This window comes from Phalacrocorax aristotelis, chromosome 5 (genome assembly GCF_949628215.1).
Source record: "Phalacrocorax aristotelis chromosome 5, bGulAri2.1, whole genome shotgun sequence".
NCBI lineage: Eukaryota > Metazoa > Chordata > Aves > Suliformes > Phalacrocoracidae > Phalacrocorax > Phalacrocorax aristotelis.
In genome coordinates, this window is record NC_134280.1 from 58185369 (window position 1) to 58199552 (window position 14184).

The window sequence follows — 14184 nt, forward strand, 5'->3', positions numbered from 1 at the left end:
AAGAGGTTGCAAAATCAGTGTTACACTATCAATGGCAGCTCACGCTCTAGGTGACCATGGGCCTCACGCTGTTGAATACAGAACACAAACCCCTCGATTCTGAGTACTACACCAGCAGCTTCTAAAAAGCACATGGATTAAAATGGTACATGTTTTGTATGCTGACTGCGATTGGAAGCTAGCCGCCTGTTGTCCATTTAGCAGCAGTTGAAGCACGGGAGGGATAAATGCAAAAGTCATAATTTAGAAGGACTTTTCATAAATAATGCCACAAAAAAGCATAGATTTTAACCACGTTGTTGAATTAAATTCATAATACATCTTATTCCTGTGCACAATGCCTATAGAAGAGAAACGCTGATCACTATTCCTGTTGGAGGCGCAGCTGCTGTTAGCTGTAGAGGCATACCACACAGCACTGTTCTGCTCAGAAGCTGGCGTTACTTGTGAGAACGCTGCGCTCTAGGCAGACCTTCAGTGCCTGCAGAACCCTGCTGGAAGTGCTTCTCATGACCTAAGTCTGGCAATAACTAGGTAGAAACCTTGGATTGTTTCTTCCCGCCTATTTCAGCTCTTCCCTGCTGTCCCACACTATTCCTGGGGATTTCCTTCACTCCCTCCTATACTCCACCTTAGTAGAAATGAGACTAGAATTGTTTCACTACCCCAAAGTCTACTGATCACAAAGCTACCTGACAGCAATTTCCCATACTGTCTCTTTCACACAGCAATTTTTGGTATACTGCTACCCACTCTGCATTGTCCATTGCATTTCTTTGTCCACTCTCTTGCTGTTTCATTCCCAAAGGCCAAGGCAGTATCCCCACAGATGTTGCTTTGGTGTACAAAAATCCCGACCACCAATCAAAAGAGCTGCACAAATACAGGAAGAAGCTATCTATTTTGCTACCCTGTAAAGACAAAACAATGATGCATTTGTACATGCCAACTGCTGGACCCTACAGCCAGGCTATTTCAAAAGATAGTGAGAAGCAGTCAAATCACTAATCAAAACCTGCAGAAATAACTAAGCAGACAAGACTAAAATGTGAACAGTGTCTGGACAAGTCAGGAAAAAAAATCAGAAGTTTCTGTAAATCAGCCCACCTTACACATTATCTTTATTCAAAAAATTTGAATAAAACAAAGGCTTTTATGCCACAAGCACACAGGCACCTCCAACTTCTTTGATCTTCTCCTCTGCTCTTCTACTGAAGAACTTTGCTTTCACAATTACAGGCTGCTTGGGCAGCTTCCCCTTGCCCAGGACTTTGTAGTAGCCCTGGAAAGATTAAGAAACGCGTTAAGTGTTTGTAACCAGCTTGCAGGCTCCTACATTCATATTTGTCTTTTAGTATGAACCGGTTAAAACCAAAACCATGATAACTGTGACCTCCTTTAGTGTCCGTCTCCAATATAAAATCGGTAGGAATGGAAAAAAATTACCCTGCGTGACCTAGTGGAGTTGGGTTTGTTCAGAGAAAAAGTGGAAACATTAAACTGAACTTTTCCTGTAATTTAGAAGCTGGGTTTCTGCTCCCCCACCATACTACATCTACAGAAAACACTGTGAGATCTGGTAAAGAGGTCACCAACCTTTCCCCACTTTCCCAAAAGAGGAAGCAGTTGGCTGCACTTCCAAGACTATCTACTACCCCATGACTTCTGGTCAGTGCTCTCTACCTGTAGGACATGCCGGTATTTCTGCACAAAGCAGAGGCTGCTTCTGCAAGTCTTAAATGCACAGCGGAAGCTTTTGCACGCTTCCACAGCAATAGCTGTTCTCTACCACTGGCAGCCTCATTTCATTCCTGTCCTTTTCTAATGTAAAGAACAATCACTCCACACTGTCCAGTAACAACAACAGCCGTTGAAGCCATCGCTTGTTAGAAACAGCAGCACACCTGGACAACACAGGTATCTTAATTTGGGGCACAGAATATACCCACTTGGCAGACTAGTCAGTGTCGCTGATTCGGTGGCTGGCTGAGGTAAGAGACACCGCAACCAGCGAATAGGGATCAGACGTTTGTGTCCGAGAACTATAGCACACCAAGACAATCAAACATGTTAAGATGTGACTCTAGTCTCGGTATTAGAGAATTGATTTTCATCTTTCACCACCTTCCAAAATAAGGGAAGTCCCCGTCCACAATCACACACAAATAAGTTCTTACAGGAAAAACCGTAACAGCCTAAATACCTATGTAACTGCTTATATGCCATGACATTTGTCTTGAGAAGTTCACAAATACTGAAGCACTGTAGCTTATTTGCAGTTCACCGTTTTCCTGCTTGGACACGCAAAGCTAAGTTACACATGAAGCGACCAGGAATTACAGGTTTGAAGATAAGCAGAAACTTACTGAGCGAACAACATCAATGACTGGGGCCAGTCCTCCCTCCTTTTTTGCATAATTGAGCCTCGTCTGCTCACTGACAAGCGTCCATAATTTATCCAAATTGACAGTAGGACAGAACTTTTGGTTCCTCTTCAAGTGATAGTGTCTCATGCCTACTTTTCCAAAGTAACCAGGGTGACTGTGAAAAAAAACCACATTCCTCATTAGATCGTACTTAGAAATCATCCTGAACAGGTAGAACTACAAATTAACATGAAAACAAGCCTTTTTCTTGATCAAAGTAATCAAAACGTCACAGGATACTTTTATTGATATTAACACGTAGTATTTAAGTGCAATAATCATTAGTATCCAAACCGAGGGAGAATTATTTTCTCTTGGAATGTTTTTTCTCCCTTGAACTTGCAACTCAAACCCCCTCACTGGTTAAGGCTGGCCCAGCCCTGTATTTCCAGAGCATCCCCAACTCCATGAATGCAGGGAGGGCTGCGCTGCCTGAGGAGTTCCAGAGCTCCTGTCACTAACCTGGTGACTGACTGAGTCAAGAACGGCCACAGCCAGTGAATATAGATTAGTGGCTACTGTCCGAGTACTCTAGCACACCAGGGCAACAAGCAGTGTCCAGATGTGACTCTAGTCTCGGCAATAAGTAAAGACAACATCCCTTACCTTTACAGTACACAGCTAAATAGGACACATTTTGGATTTAACTTAATGTTTTGTACTTACATAACACTTTGTGCATGCATCGCTAAGCAGGGACAACGTTGTAACAGGCAAGTTTGGTCAAGGTTACCAAACACTGCACTGAACTCTTAAAGACGTCTGGTTTAAGTGAAAAGGCCTTTGATTTTAGGGTAGAAAGGGACAGGAGTTGACTGCAGCTACAATGCCATACTTCAGGTTAGAGGAAACACCACATAGGATTGCAGGGAATTTTGCTTATTCACACATAGAAGTTAGTTGTTTCTACTTCAGGAACATACACGTTGCTAGTATATATTTAAAATGTCAGCTTACTATTTATCAAAGTTAATCCTGTGATGGTGCATACCACCAGCATTACCACGCCCGCCAGGATGTTTCCTGTGTTTGCCTAAAAAGAAAAGTTTGTTACGCTAAGAATATTGCACATAATACTTGAGCTTAGACGTACAGTCAATGTCGATTTAAGCTAATTATTCTTGTTCTATTCACTCTTCTGAATTCATCTTCGTTCAGCAAGATGAGCCAACTAAAAACTAATCCTACAGGAGAAAAAAAAAATAACCATAGCACGGCCCTGGTTAGCTTACAGGAGTACAAGATGACACCAGTGCCAGCACAAGGGGGGTGACAAGGAAAGGCAGGGATGGCCAAAGAGAAGGGACACGGCACTGCCCCATCAGCTTAAGGTGTCACACAACCAGCACTCATCGCTCGGCCGCTACTGAGGTTAAGTTACAAATCCAAGCATGCCTAAAAGGAGGCGCAAGGCTCGGACCAGCCCATGACTGCGGCATCCAGCCCACAGGGCGAGCATCACCCACGCAGGCCATGACCGTCAGTACTGCTCGCTACTACCCGCAGACGCGTTCCCCGTGGGGGACAGCGGCAGCAGCAGCACCCCGCGGTGCTGGTGGGGTGCTATGGGGCAGCATTCACTGAGGGGCACCCGCCCGCCAGCGGCCGCCTCTCCACTCACCAACGCGGCCGTGCCCGTGGCTAACGTGTCCTCTCAGCTTCCGGGTCTTCCTTAGTCGGGAAGGCTGCGGGGAAGCGGCAGAGCAGCTGTGAGCACAACGGGCTGCAAGAGGCAAGGCCGCCGCCCGCCCTCCCCCGGGGCCGCGCAGTCGGGCGCCATGGCGGCCGGGGCCCGCCGAAGGACGGCCCGAGCGGCCTCATCCCACCGCGGCCTCCGGGAAGCGCCGCTCCCCGCCCCGCCCCCGTCCCCCGCCCCATCCCGCCGCGGAAGCGAAGAGCGGCGGCCAGAGGCCCCCACAGCCCAGCCCGGCCCGGATCAGCCAAGCCCGGCCCGCCTCAGCACCCACCATCTTGTCGGCGTGCGCGAGGGAAGAGAAAGAGCTCCGCGCTCGCGAGAGCGGGACAGGGCGGAGCGGGGGCGGAAGTGGGGTGGGGCCAGTGCCGCGCTCTCGCGAGGCTTCGCTAAGACGCCCAGAGCTGGGACAGAGCCTCGCGAGACCCGCCGGGGCTGAGGGATCAGCGGGGCCGGGCCCGACGGCGCCGAGGGGGAAGCGACGCGATTGTAGGGGCGACTCCGGCGAGGCCGGCGTCGGTAGCCCGTCGGGACGAGCCAGCTCACGCTTCGGCGGCGTCCAGGCAGCTTCTGAGGCGTGCGCGGTCCGGCAGCGCGGCGCTCTGCTCTGCTGGCACTCACGCCGCAGCGCCGGCACAGCCCGCCCGTCCCCCGCGGCTCCCAGAGGGCACAGAGCGGTCCCTGGGCTCCTGCCGCTGCTCCTGCCCGGCCGGGGCGCGCTGCCGGCGACGGGAGAAGAGTGGCGGCTCTGAGGAGCTGCCCTCGCCAGCGGGCGGAGCTCGGCCAGCAGGCAGCACCGGTGCCGCTGCGTCGTGGTTACCGACACAGCTTGCTTTCCCTTCTCTCTGTGGACTGTAGCAAAAGTAGGGGTTTTTGAGCAGAATTTAAGATATTTTGCAAGCTTGGTCACTTTATTGAACATCGTAACGACGGGAAAACAAATACTATGTACTTAAACACAATTATCTGCCACACTAGAGTAACAGTTCCTGGAGGGGGTTATTGTTTGTCGTTTGGTTTTTTTTATGTATTTGATGCCTTAAGCCTTTAAGCAAATCTTTACCAATTTAAAACACAGGTCTCGGTACTGGATTTGTTTTTCTTCAGGATTTCATTCTCCGTTAAACAGTGCACTAGTAATGTTCCATGCTCAGGAACACTTGGTTTTAGCAACTAATACAGAAGCCAAAATTATACACGTCCCTTCTTTTGTTCATCTAATCCTTTCAAAACGCAGACCTCAGCATAACATAGGATTGTTTATCAAGAAGGCACCTACAAATGTTTTTGAAACGTGATTTCGCCTTGCCTGGTACGGTCCTCTGATTTGCATTACAAAAACTGGAATGACATATTGACGGGTAATATGAGGTTTAAAAGCTTTCTACTTAGATAAAGTGCAGATGGAGGAAAACGGCTTGGGTGTGGGAGATGGGTTTTACTGCACCGTGTCCTTGTGCACCAGCATTCTGTGGCTTTTTCTTGCCTTTGGAGCAGCAGCTCTTCTCTGCAGCACTTCCTTTGGCTGATGGTCCACCATTTTCTTAAGAGATATATTTCTTAAGTTTCCCCATATATTTACTAGCAGCTGTTGTTTATAAAATAGCTAGAATGCACCTGTACAAGTGACTCCTTCCACTCTGAAGAACTACATCTCTAAGTCATTCTGGAGTTTACAGCGTATTATAGAGTACAACTAATGGAAATTAACATTTCTGATTAATTTCCATTGAATCAAAAGCAGTTGATATTTCACAGACATTTCATGTACACTTAAGAAGCTTTTGTATACACACAAGTGTGAGGGAGGTAAGTAAAAAAGGAAACGACTTCACCTTTTCAGTGAATAATCCCTCCATTTTGTTCTATGAGGCTGATAGCAAACCATAACCACTGTCAGGTTAGGAATTGCGCAAGCCTCAAGCCAATCTAACTAAATAAATCACACTGCTAAGAAGCTTTAGACAATTATCATTAGCTGTCAAGACTTGCAAATATATTCAAGTATTTTATATTTTCTTCTTCAGACTAAGGGAACACTTACACAATCTCGACCGGTAGGAGTTATGTTACCAGATCAAAGATGCACAGAAAGCCACGGCAAACTAGCCACATTCCTGTCCTGCTGGAGAGCCTTCACTGAAATGGAAACACCACCTAAACAGACTGCAATTGATGCAAAAGAAAAGCAGACTCTCATGAAATGCAGGTGATCAGCTCGTCCAAAATTTAGGCAAAGGCTGTCTGCTACAAACTGCTCCTATCTTCTCTGATCATCTAACCAAGGTAGCACAAAACCAACCAGGAAATACCACTGTTCTGGAGCAGTATCTATGATACAAAGACAAAGAGTAATATGCTGCTAACCCATGCAAAGGAAAAAAATGGTTTACGAGATGCTTCTGTTGGGATAAAATTAACAGAAGAGGGATATAAAACACCTTGTCTCAGCCCCACAGAAAGAAACATTGACGAAAAAAATCAAACTACACGTCATGAAACAGCAAACCTGCTGAAACCCAGATTTGCAATAACCATTTTAGATTTTAATTACAAATTCATTTAAAATCACAGGAAAGTTACTGGGATTGTACCTACTCAACATCAGGAACGGCAGAGGTTTGCAATGAATATAAACAAACAGGTATATTTACAGAGTTTATTAGAAACCATACATACATACATAGGGAAAGGATGTACTGTACCTACTCGTTGCAGCTTGCATGTCAAAGAACTGAGATCTCCTCAGGCTTAGCAGTCTTAGTGCAGACTGGATTACAAGTAGCTTACTGACCAGAGTTCAAACCAAGTGGAAATTTTGTATTGTGAACCGAGTACCTTATTATCAAGTTACTTTGTTATTTCTTTAATATTAATTAGAATGAAAAAAAATACCAACTCTGCCACATGAAAGCAGCTCCTGTGCATACCTCTCCCACGTACCCAAGTTCATTCACCCCGCAGTATTCAGGCATCAGTGTAGCTCTCACAAACATCCCGTGAAGTCAGTGATTGTGCTGAGACAGTCAGCTGCACATAATCAGCTATTCATTTTTGCACCAAGCATAACTCAATTCATACTAAAGAAAAAACCAAAGCACCTGTTATTCTCAGGAATATACAAATATTTACCACAGTTGTTCTTGCTCATTACAAAAGCTCACAGCACATTATGTACAGATTGTATCCAAATACATAAAGGAGCCACCGTCTCGCACGCTGTCCAACAGCATCGGCTGTCACTTGAAGCTGTGGTCAGCTCGCTCCGCTCTCCTCCCATGTCAAGCTCTGGCGCAGTGCAGGTGTCTCCTGCACAGCATCATAAACAGTCTTTGGGTTGGTCTTTCAGCAGAATGAAGTTAGTTCTTCTTGTGAAGGAACTTCATTTTGTTTCCTAAAGAAAGCACACCGTCAGTCACTAGCATGTACTGAAAAGCCAAGGACAATCAAAAGCTACTTAGCAAATGGGTCTAATTTCTCGTGTAGTTGCCATAGACTAACTCTTCCACTTCATACCAGCGGACTTCCTTTTCTCCTCCTCGGTTACTGTCTGGTTCCTCTGCCGCCACCAAGTGGAAATGAAAGTGATAAGCAGCATCGTAATTAAATCTGGTTTTGTCAGCTTTAACTACGCTTTCATTGTTTTCCTTTTCATATTTCCATTTCCTATCACAGTGAGACTGCTTGACTACATGATTTCACCTCAGGTATGGCTTTTTTAAATTAAAAAAATAAAACATGAAAATTAATTTTAGAAATGTTTCTAAAGGTTTTCCTCACCAAGGCCTCGCAGAAATTTGTTTACTCCACTTTGTTCTGTGTCCGGGAGCTCTTCCAAATACTGTTCAACCCTCTGCTCGAAGAGACCTGTGGAGGACGGGAGAACAGGACGCTGTGACGAGCCGCCTCAGGGCAAGGCCGTTCCCCGGCCCCTTCGCGCACTCCCCGCTTTTACAGCCCCTTGCCTCGCTAATGCTACAAAACCTTACTGCCGGTAAGGGGCTGCTCTGTTAGGGGCCGCGAGCCCCGGCCGTTGCGTGACGGACAACGGCTCCGGCGGCGGCGGAGGGCGGCCTCCCTCAGATCGGCCTCGCCGCCGCCCCGGGAGATGGCGGCACAAGGCCGCCATGCACGGCCTAGCACGGCGGCTGCAGCCCGGGAAGCGGTCCCGCCGCCTCAGCCAGGCTGCGGCGTCCCATACTGGGCCCGCTGCGCCTCCCGCTCCCGGCGGCTGCGAAGAGCGCTCCCCTTCCCGCGGCACGCCGAGGCCGTGAGGCGGGCCCAGCTCCGGGCCGGGCCCTCCCCGGGAACAGGCGGCAGCTGCGCCCCGCAGCGGGGGCGGCCTCCGGAAACCTAAACTCAAATGAACCTTTGGTTAGCTGGGCTTTACCACACGGACACTCTCCCGTTTTTCCCCGAGCGCTGGCGGGCAGCCTCCGGGGGGCGGGTGGGGTGTCCTGTCAATGGGTGGGCAGCACCCGTCGTGGGATCGTTCCCAGTTTTGCCGTTGAGTGGTTTAAGGCACTCAGTTGTGAATATTCTTCTGGTTAAAGCCTTTTTGTTATCACCACCGTGGCGACGATCTAGGCCCGCAAGTGGCAGACAATGTATTTCAGGAGATACACCAGCCGTGAAGAACTTGCTCGACTCTCACTGTAGATAGAGGTGCTCACCACGGGACCCATGCAAAACACAAGTGACCTGCCTTGTGGGAGAGAAAATCACCCTTACCTTTTGCCCTGCATTTTCGCAGCTCTCTGTCCTGGATGAAGCCAGCAAACATTTGGGATTCCATGAAAACTTCCAAGAAGCGGCGGATACTCTTGGAGGCCACAGATTTACGGAAAGCCTCCCTTTGGAAGGCACGCTCTCCTTTTTCATTCTGGGTTAGGAACAGGGAATAATGGCCAACTGTCTCCACAAAGAATCGGATAAAAACCTCAGACACTAATCCATTCAGGGTGTTACATTCTGTAAAATAAGGCAGCAATAAGACACCAAAATCAGCTGCTACCAGAGTTCTCAGTGTTGTCACCACATGGGGCCAGGTACTGTCATCTAGCAGTTTACTGATGCTGTGCTAATAACTGAAAGGAGTCATACTGGCTCCTTGCAGCCCTGGATATACGTCAGATAGGGAAGAGGGTAGCGGCTTTATAATCAAGAGTGCCAGTCTACATAACTGGTGTTTCATAACCAAGAGTCAATGAGAAATATAAAAACTCGGGAAACAGCACAGAAAATTGAAAGTTTTGTGGGGGCTTTATCAAAATTGTACCTCATATTTTAACTCAAGTTTTTTTGAGAAGCTTCTGAATGACTCAGAATTAAAATGTTTGCTCTGGGGATAATAAGCCTTTACCAAGAACTGATCAAAAAGGTTATGTTGCAGAATTTGTTATTTTCATCATTTCTGAGATGTTAGAATAGTGTTACATAGGTAACACAGATGAGTAGAAATAAATTTCAAAAACTACATAGGGGCCTGTTTCATACCTTTTAACCACAGGCATTTAAATTCACCCTGGGCTGTTTTCATAATTACTGGAGAGAAATATGAACCTTCAGAGGCAACTCAGCCCCTCTTGCACTGAAACTATTTTCTGAAAGTACCTGCTTCTCTCCCCTGAATATACCGAGCGCCAAGAGCAACTCCAAACTCAGACCTGTCCCTAAGCACATATAGTTATCTGGATTGAATTAGGGCCAACTGCAGACCTCTGCTTGAGTAAAGGTTTAGAGGTACTCATGGGAGCACATCATTTACAAAGAAATTAAATAGATGGCTGACAATGTACTACTGTGGGTTGATGCTATCAGTCCCATTCCCTGTGTGTTCAGAGACTATCTTTGATGTCACAAAAAGTATTTCAGTACTGAAGTACCATCTGTCTTTCCCCTGGGTGGAAATCACAATACTACCTACACGCTTGTTTATAGAACGTGTAGAAGTCCCTGTTCCCAAACGAACTTACCATCATCTGAATCACTATCTGAGTCCTGATTTATTAGTTCATTCTTTCTTTCTAGAGCCTGCTCCAGAGCAGCTTGCAATTTTCTAGGTAATAGTGTATCTTCATCATCCATCTGACAGAGAGAAAAAATATCCTTAGGTCACATTAATCTATGCAGCAACTACAGCAAATGCTTTTGCAAGGTTTAAAATTCAGAAGAAAAGCATTTTGTATCTGCTACTGTCATGCCTACATAAACAAAATAATGAAAATCTATGTGAAACTATCATATATTTCTAAACACAATTTCTTGTCGCTCGTAATAAAATTAAAGCCAGGAATGAAAATCCAAAAAGCAAGGTAAACATATAGAAACTTGGAATCAGGTCTTTATATGACAAAAAATCCAAGTAGTTGTTTTTAACTAAATACGGATCATGCAAAGCCCAGCTACATGTACACACAGCTGCTTTTGGTTGGTTTTAGGCAGCTTCTTTGGTTCTTGACAGTTATTTTTACTTATATGCTAGTATATCTTGTTTTCTGGGTTTTCCCCGTGTTGCTCTTCATCTTGTTTAATGCTTGCTCAGCAAAAGCAAGTAGACACACGAATCTTAGCTCTGCAACCTCTATGTATCAGCCATATTTTCCAGGGAATCGTACAAAAAAGTTTACTCATCTAACCTGCAGGTTGTTGGTTTTGAAATTTAGTGCCACATTACTATCAGGAGATGGTGATCCTTCATCTCCCTGTTTACAAGGCTCCTGCTTTTCCCACCACATTAAACTAGTCTTCACCTTTCCTCTCACTCAAAAACTTTTCTTTGCAATTTTTGCCCTTTTCACCTCCAAGAGTGTGAATTTTCTTGCTAACATCATGTTATCATCTTTGGATATTTTATTTGCACGGTGAACACAGTTCTTGATTTCTTCTGACAGTCACAGCCTCAATCCCTTTTGCGTACCTGAGAAGTAGTACTTATTTGCAGGTGAAAGAGAAAACGAGCAACTTTTTTTTCTCATCTCTTTCCCACTGCACAATTCCTGCCAAATATCTCTAATAAAAGAAACCTAATCATACTATAGGAGTAAACAGCCTGCTGGACTGCATGGCAACATTTCGAGCTGTGCTTTACCTGTCTGATGAATCGATCAGATCCCAGGTTAACCATCAAAGCCTAAAGAAAAGAAAACAGTACAGTGAAATATATCTGAAGAGACAGAAAACATTTGTGTCTGCCTTTGAATAGCAAAAGATCATCAGAACAGTCCCAAGCCTCAACATGAGTCAAATTCCTACTGTGAAACAACACGTTATGTGCTTTATAAAACAAGAAGGTGAAGTTTTTCTTTAGAGTTTAAAGTCTAATTTAACGTAGTTAGATACAACATACAATGAAAAGTATTTCAGAGGGGTTTAAAGAAAATGGTGTCATTTGAGGCAGGAGGGCTTCCAAAGGGCAAGGGTGTGAAATACTAATGATAATGAAGCAGCAAAGCTGAGAGATGAAGCTGGGAAGATGTGGGAGAGCAGTGTTAGGAAAGTGGGAGGAACACAGAGCAGAGATTTACATGGGTCAGAAGCACAGAGAACCTTGAAAGTGACCACAAGAAAAGAAAATTTCATAGAAAAATGATGGGAAACTAATAGGAGTAAGAGAGAAGCATATGCCCTGGAGTATTTGTGTGGTATTTTATTACTGGAAGAACTGATGAAGTGCAACTCTCATTTGATTTCCAATATAGTATTAACAAAGTCTCAGAAGTAACCAAAAAAAAAAAAAAAAGGCTTAAATGTTTTATTTTCTGTGCTGGCTCTGGCTTCATGCACAAATTTCCATTAGCATTAATAGGTGCCCTAGCAGATGGCACTTCATGTCTTCCTCTTCTTGTTCCAGGTACAACAAAATCAGAACCAATCACCGTATGTGCCCTGTACTTACCTGTTGACCAGGTTAACGTTCACCTCTCTCTGGCAGGGTGCCAGGTATGGGAAGAGGGGCAGAATAAAGAGAATACTGAACCTACTACTGCAGTTTTATCAAGAGGCAGTTGCTCATGAGAATTAGGCAGAGGAGAAACAAAGAGGCAGATTAAAAATTAAACATGAGGATTTCTGTGCGAATGGCAGGCCCTCTCCAGGGTGAGGCCAGCTTTACTCCAGGCAAACAATTCTGGTGCCAGCTCCTACCTCCTCTACAGGCAGCTCCTTCAGTTTGGGCAAAGAGCTGGAGAGTAGTCCCACAAGGAAGGGGGTAGGGCAGCACACGATGTCAATCATGGATGAGGGCAGAACTGGAATGAAGGTGTGCTGCCAGGAGAAGGGGTACAGCAGGGCCACCACGGCATGTGAGCAGCTCGAGAGGGTGCTAGGAAGAGAGGAACAACCATGTTAGCAGAGCTGGTTCTTCATCCACAATGCCTACCACCTGCTGATAAACTTAGCATGTTAAAATGCAGGTGCCCAAGGGGCTGTCACAGTTTCCCTGGCTGCCTTTTAATATATCACTTCTGACTTCAGCCTGCCTTTGTCCCCTTCCAGTCCATACCACTTCTGTACTGTGTTATGCCCACCTCTAGGTGACCTGAAACTAAAGACAAAAAACTAGAATCCATTTGTTTCATTAGAGCAGTCAGGAGACACTTTGATCTGGAAGATGAGGTTTAACATTCCTAACAGCACCCAATAGCAGCCACTTTTAATGATGCTTAAAATCCAAAACCAACTTCAGTTCTTAGCTGTTACAACAGGTCAGTAGTAACAACGCATAATACTGATGTTCTTATGTCAAGCACTAAAGCAGAAATAAGGGAAAATGAAAAAGAAATATAAAATTGAAAAAACATCCTAAAGAAAAACCATACTAAATCAGATGTAAAAAAAAACCCCGACAATCAATACTTGCTCCAAAGGAAATCTAGTAAGAGTACCATATTTTTCAAAGTTTGTATATTTTTGTGACAGCAGCATATTTTTATTGCAATACATTTTGATGGGTTTATTGAACAACTCTAATGATAAAGGCATTAACCTTGCTCAGCAGAGTACTCTAAAATACACATTGGCATCCCCTAAACACTAAGGCTTAGTATAATTTGTGGAAGATGTCTTACATACATTGTCCTTCCATCTACTGAAGCTGATTCCCTTTTAGAGTCATATGGTTTCCAAATGTTAAAAATGAAGGAACATCATTACCAAGCTAGTTTTAGCAGCAGGGGAATAAAGATAGGCTCTCCATTTCAGAGCTTTGATTTTGGACTAAGTTACAACGTCTGCTTCTCACAGGCTGAGGATGACAGAAATTTGGATTTTTACCCAGCCTGGCATGACTGAGCTAATTTTCTCACAGTGCAAACTTCTGCTGTGCTTAATGTAGCCACAAAGAAGTATAAATAACCAATAGCTTCAGAGCTGTTGCTGCTTGAGAATGCTGGGGGGAAATGCTGATTTGTTCTACTGCAAGACTTATTGGAGACTTTAGGTGGCATCAGACCTCCACTGGAATAACTTGCAAGCATTTTTAGTTGTGGGTTATTCCAAGGCCAGGAGAAAGGTTTCACCTGTTTGCTACTGTCAATGATTAACCTTTGAAGTTTGCTGCATGGGAAAAGTAAGAATTAGAGGACGAGGAGAGAAAAGGTTGGGGAAGAGCAAATGCTTGTCTTTTATGGCGAATAATCTGTTGGGGTTTTTTTACTCGATGTTTCCTTTAACATCTGTCAGGAGCATGTTTTTATAACATGTTTCTGACACAGGTTTCCTGTAAAAATATGTGTTTCTGTAATTTAATATTTTTTATGGCAGGTGATGGTGCTGCCATTGACTCATGTTTTGGTCTCAAGTGTACCATAGCAAGCGTAGTGGTGTGTTTCAGAAGAGCTGTGGAGCATGGTACAGACTCCCAGCACTTTCTCAAGCTCACTTTAATGACTCTGTGGCATTTTCAAACACTACAAATTCAGTCATCTTAGTTGAGTGACTAAAAAAAGAGCCATGTTAAGCTAAAAGCAGGAAGACAAACATTCTTCTGATATTGGGTTAGTATTTTTTTCCTTTCTATAGAATGCCCTTTTGTAACTTGCCGTTTTACACGCAGTGCTGTGACGT

General features: G+C 44.9%; 3 protein-coding genes and 2 non-coding genes across 12 annotated transcripts in view; all 5 read right to left on the reverse strand.

Annotated features, from left to right (window-relative positions):
• TRIM66 (tripartite motif containing 66) overlaps positions 1-958 on the reverse strand; it is a 64549-nt gene extending 63591 nt beyond the window's left edge. Inside the window, exon 1 of one of the 2 annotated variants that reach the window (XM_075094760.1) lies at positions 44-958. In XM_075094760.1, coding sequence (XP_074950861.1) covers positions 44-134 — 91 coding nt within the window. In that variant the 5' untranslated portion in view covers positions 135-958. The remainder of the gene's footprint in view (positions 1-43) is intronic. The other variant, XM_075094758.1, reaches the window with a different exon arrangement.
• Positions 959-1088: 130 nt separating this feature from the next.
• On the reverse strand, positions 1089-5994 carry RPL27A (ribosomal protein L27a). The gene is made up of 6 exons (XM_075094774.1): positions 5424-5994; positions 4394-4971; positions 4048-4111; positions 3384-3459; positions 2367-2541; positions 1089-1282 (listed from the first exon to the last, which is right to left on the reverse strand). Exons 2-6 carry the CDS (start codon positions 4394-4396, stop codon positions 1154-1156), a joined length of 447 nt encoding a protein of 148 aa, XP_074950875.1. The 5' UTR covers positions 4397-4971; positions 5424-5994; the 3' UTR covers positions 1089-1153.
• On the reverse strand, positions 1963-2094 carry LOC142058180 (small nucleolar RNA SNORA3/SNORA45 family). The gene has a single exon (XR_012660872.1). It is a non-coding gene; the product is annotated as a small nucleolar RNA SNORA3/SNORA45 family (small nucleolar RNA).
• On the reverse strand, positions 2876-3007 carry LOC142058194 (small nucleolar RNA SNORA3/SNORA45 family). Its single transcript, XR_012660885.1, has one exon. It is a non-coding gene; the product is annotated as a small nucleolar RNA SNORA3/SNORA45 family (small nucleolar RNA).
• A 770-nt stretch (positions 5995-6764) lies between the features above and the next one.
• DENND2B (DENN domain containing 2B) overlaps positions 6765-14184 on the reverse strand; it is a 185394-nt gene continuing 177974 nt past the window's right edge. For all 7 annotated transcript variants that reach the window (XM_075094768.1, XM_075094765.1, XM_075094761.1 and 4 more), the window contains 6 exons: positions 12265-12442; positions 11210-11251; positions 10095-10206; positions 8851-9090; positions 7900-7986; positions 6765-7513 (listed from right to left, as the gene is read on the reverse strand). In XM_075094768.1, the coding sequence (XP_074950869.1) occupies positions 7479-7513; positions 7900-7986; positions 8851-9090; positions 10095-10206; positions 11210-11251; positions 12265-12442 (694 nt within the window). In that variant the 3' untranslated portion in view covers positions 6765-7478. The remainder of the gene's footprint in view (positions 7514-7899; positions 7987-8850; positions 9091-10094; positions 10207-11209; positions 11252-12264; positions 12443-14184) is intronic.

What these genes read in the sequence shown, in the direction of transcription:
- RPL27A (XM_075094774.1), bottom strand. An exon ending in CCACGGGCACGGCCGCGTTG is followed by an intron (nt 3,460 to 4,047) that starts GTGAGTGGAGAG and finishes TTTTCTTTTTAG; the next exon opens with GCAAACACAGGAAACATCCT. An exon ending in AGGATTAACTTTGATAAATA is followed by an intron (nt 2,542 to 3,383) that starts GTAAGCTGACAT and finishes TTTTTTTCACAG; the next exon opens with TCACCCTGGTTACTTTGGAA.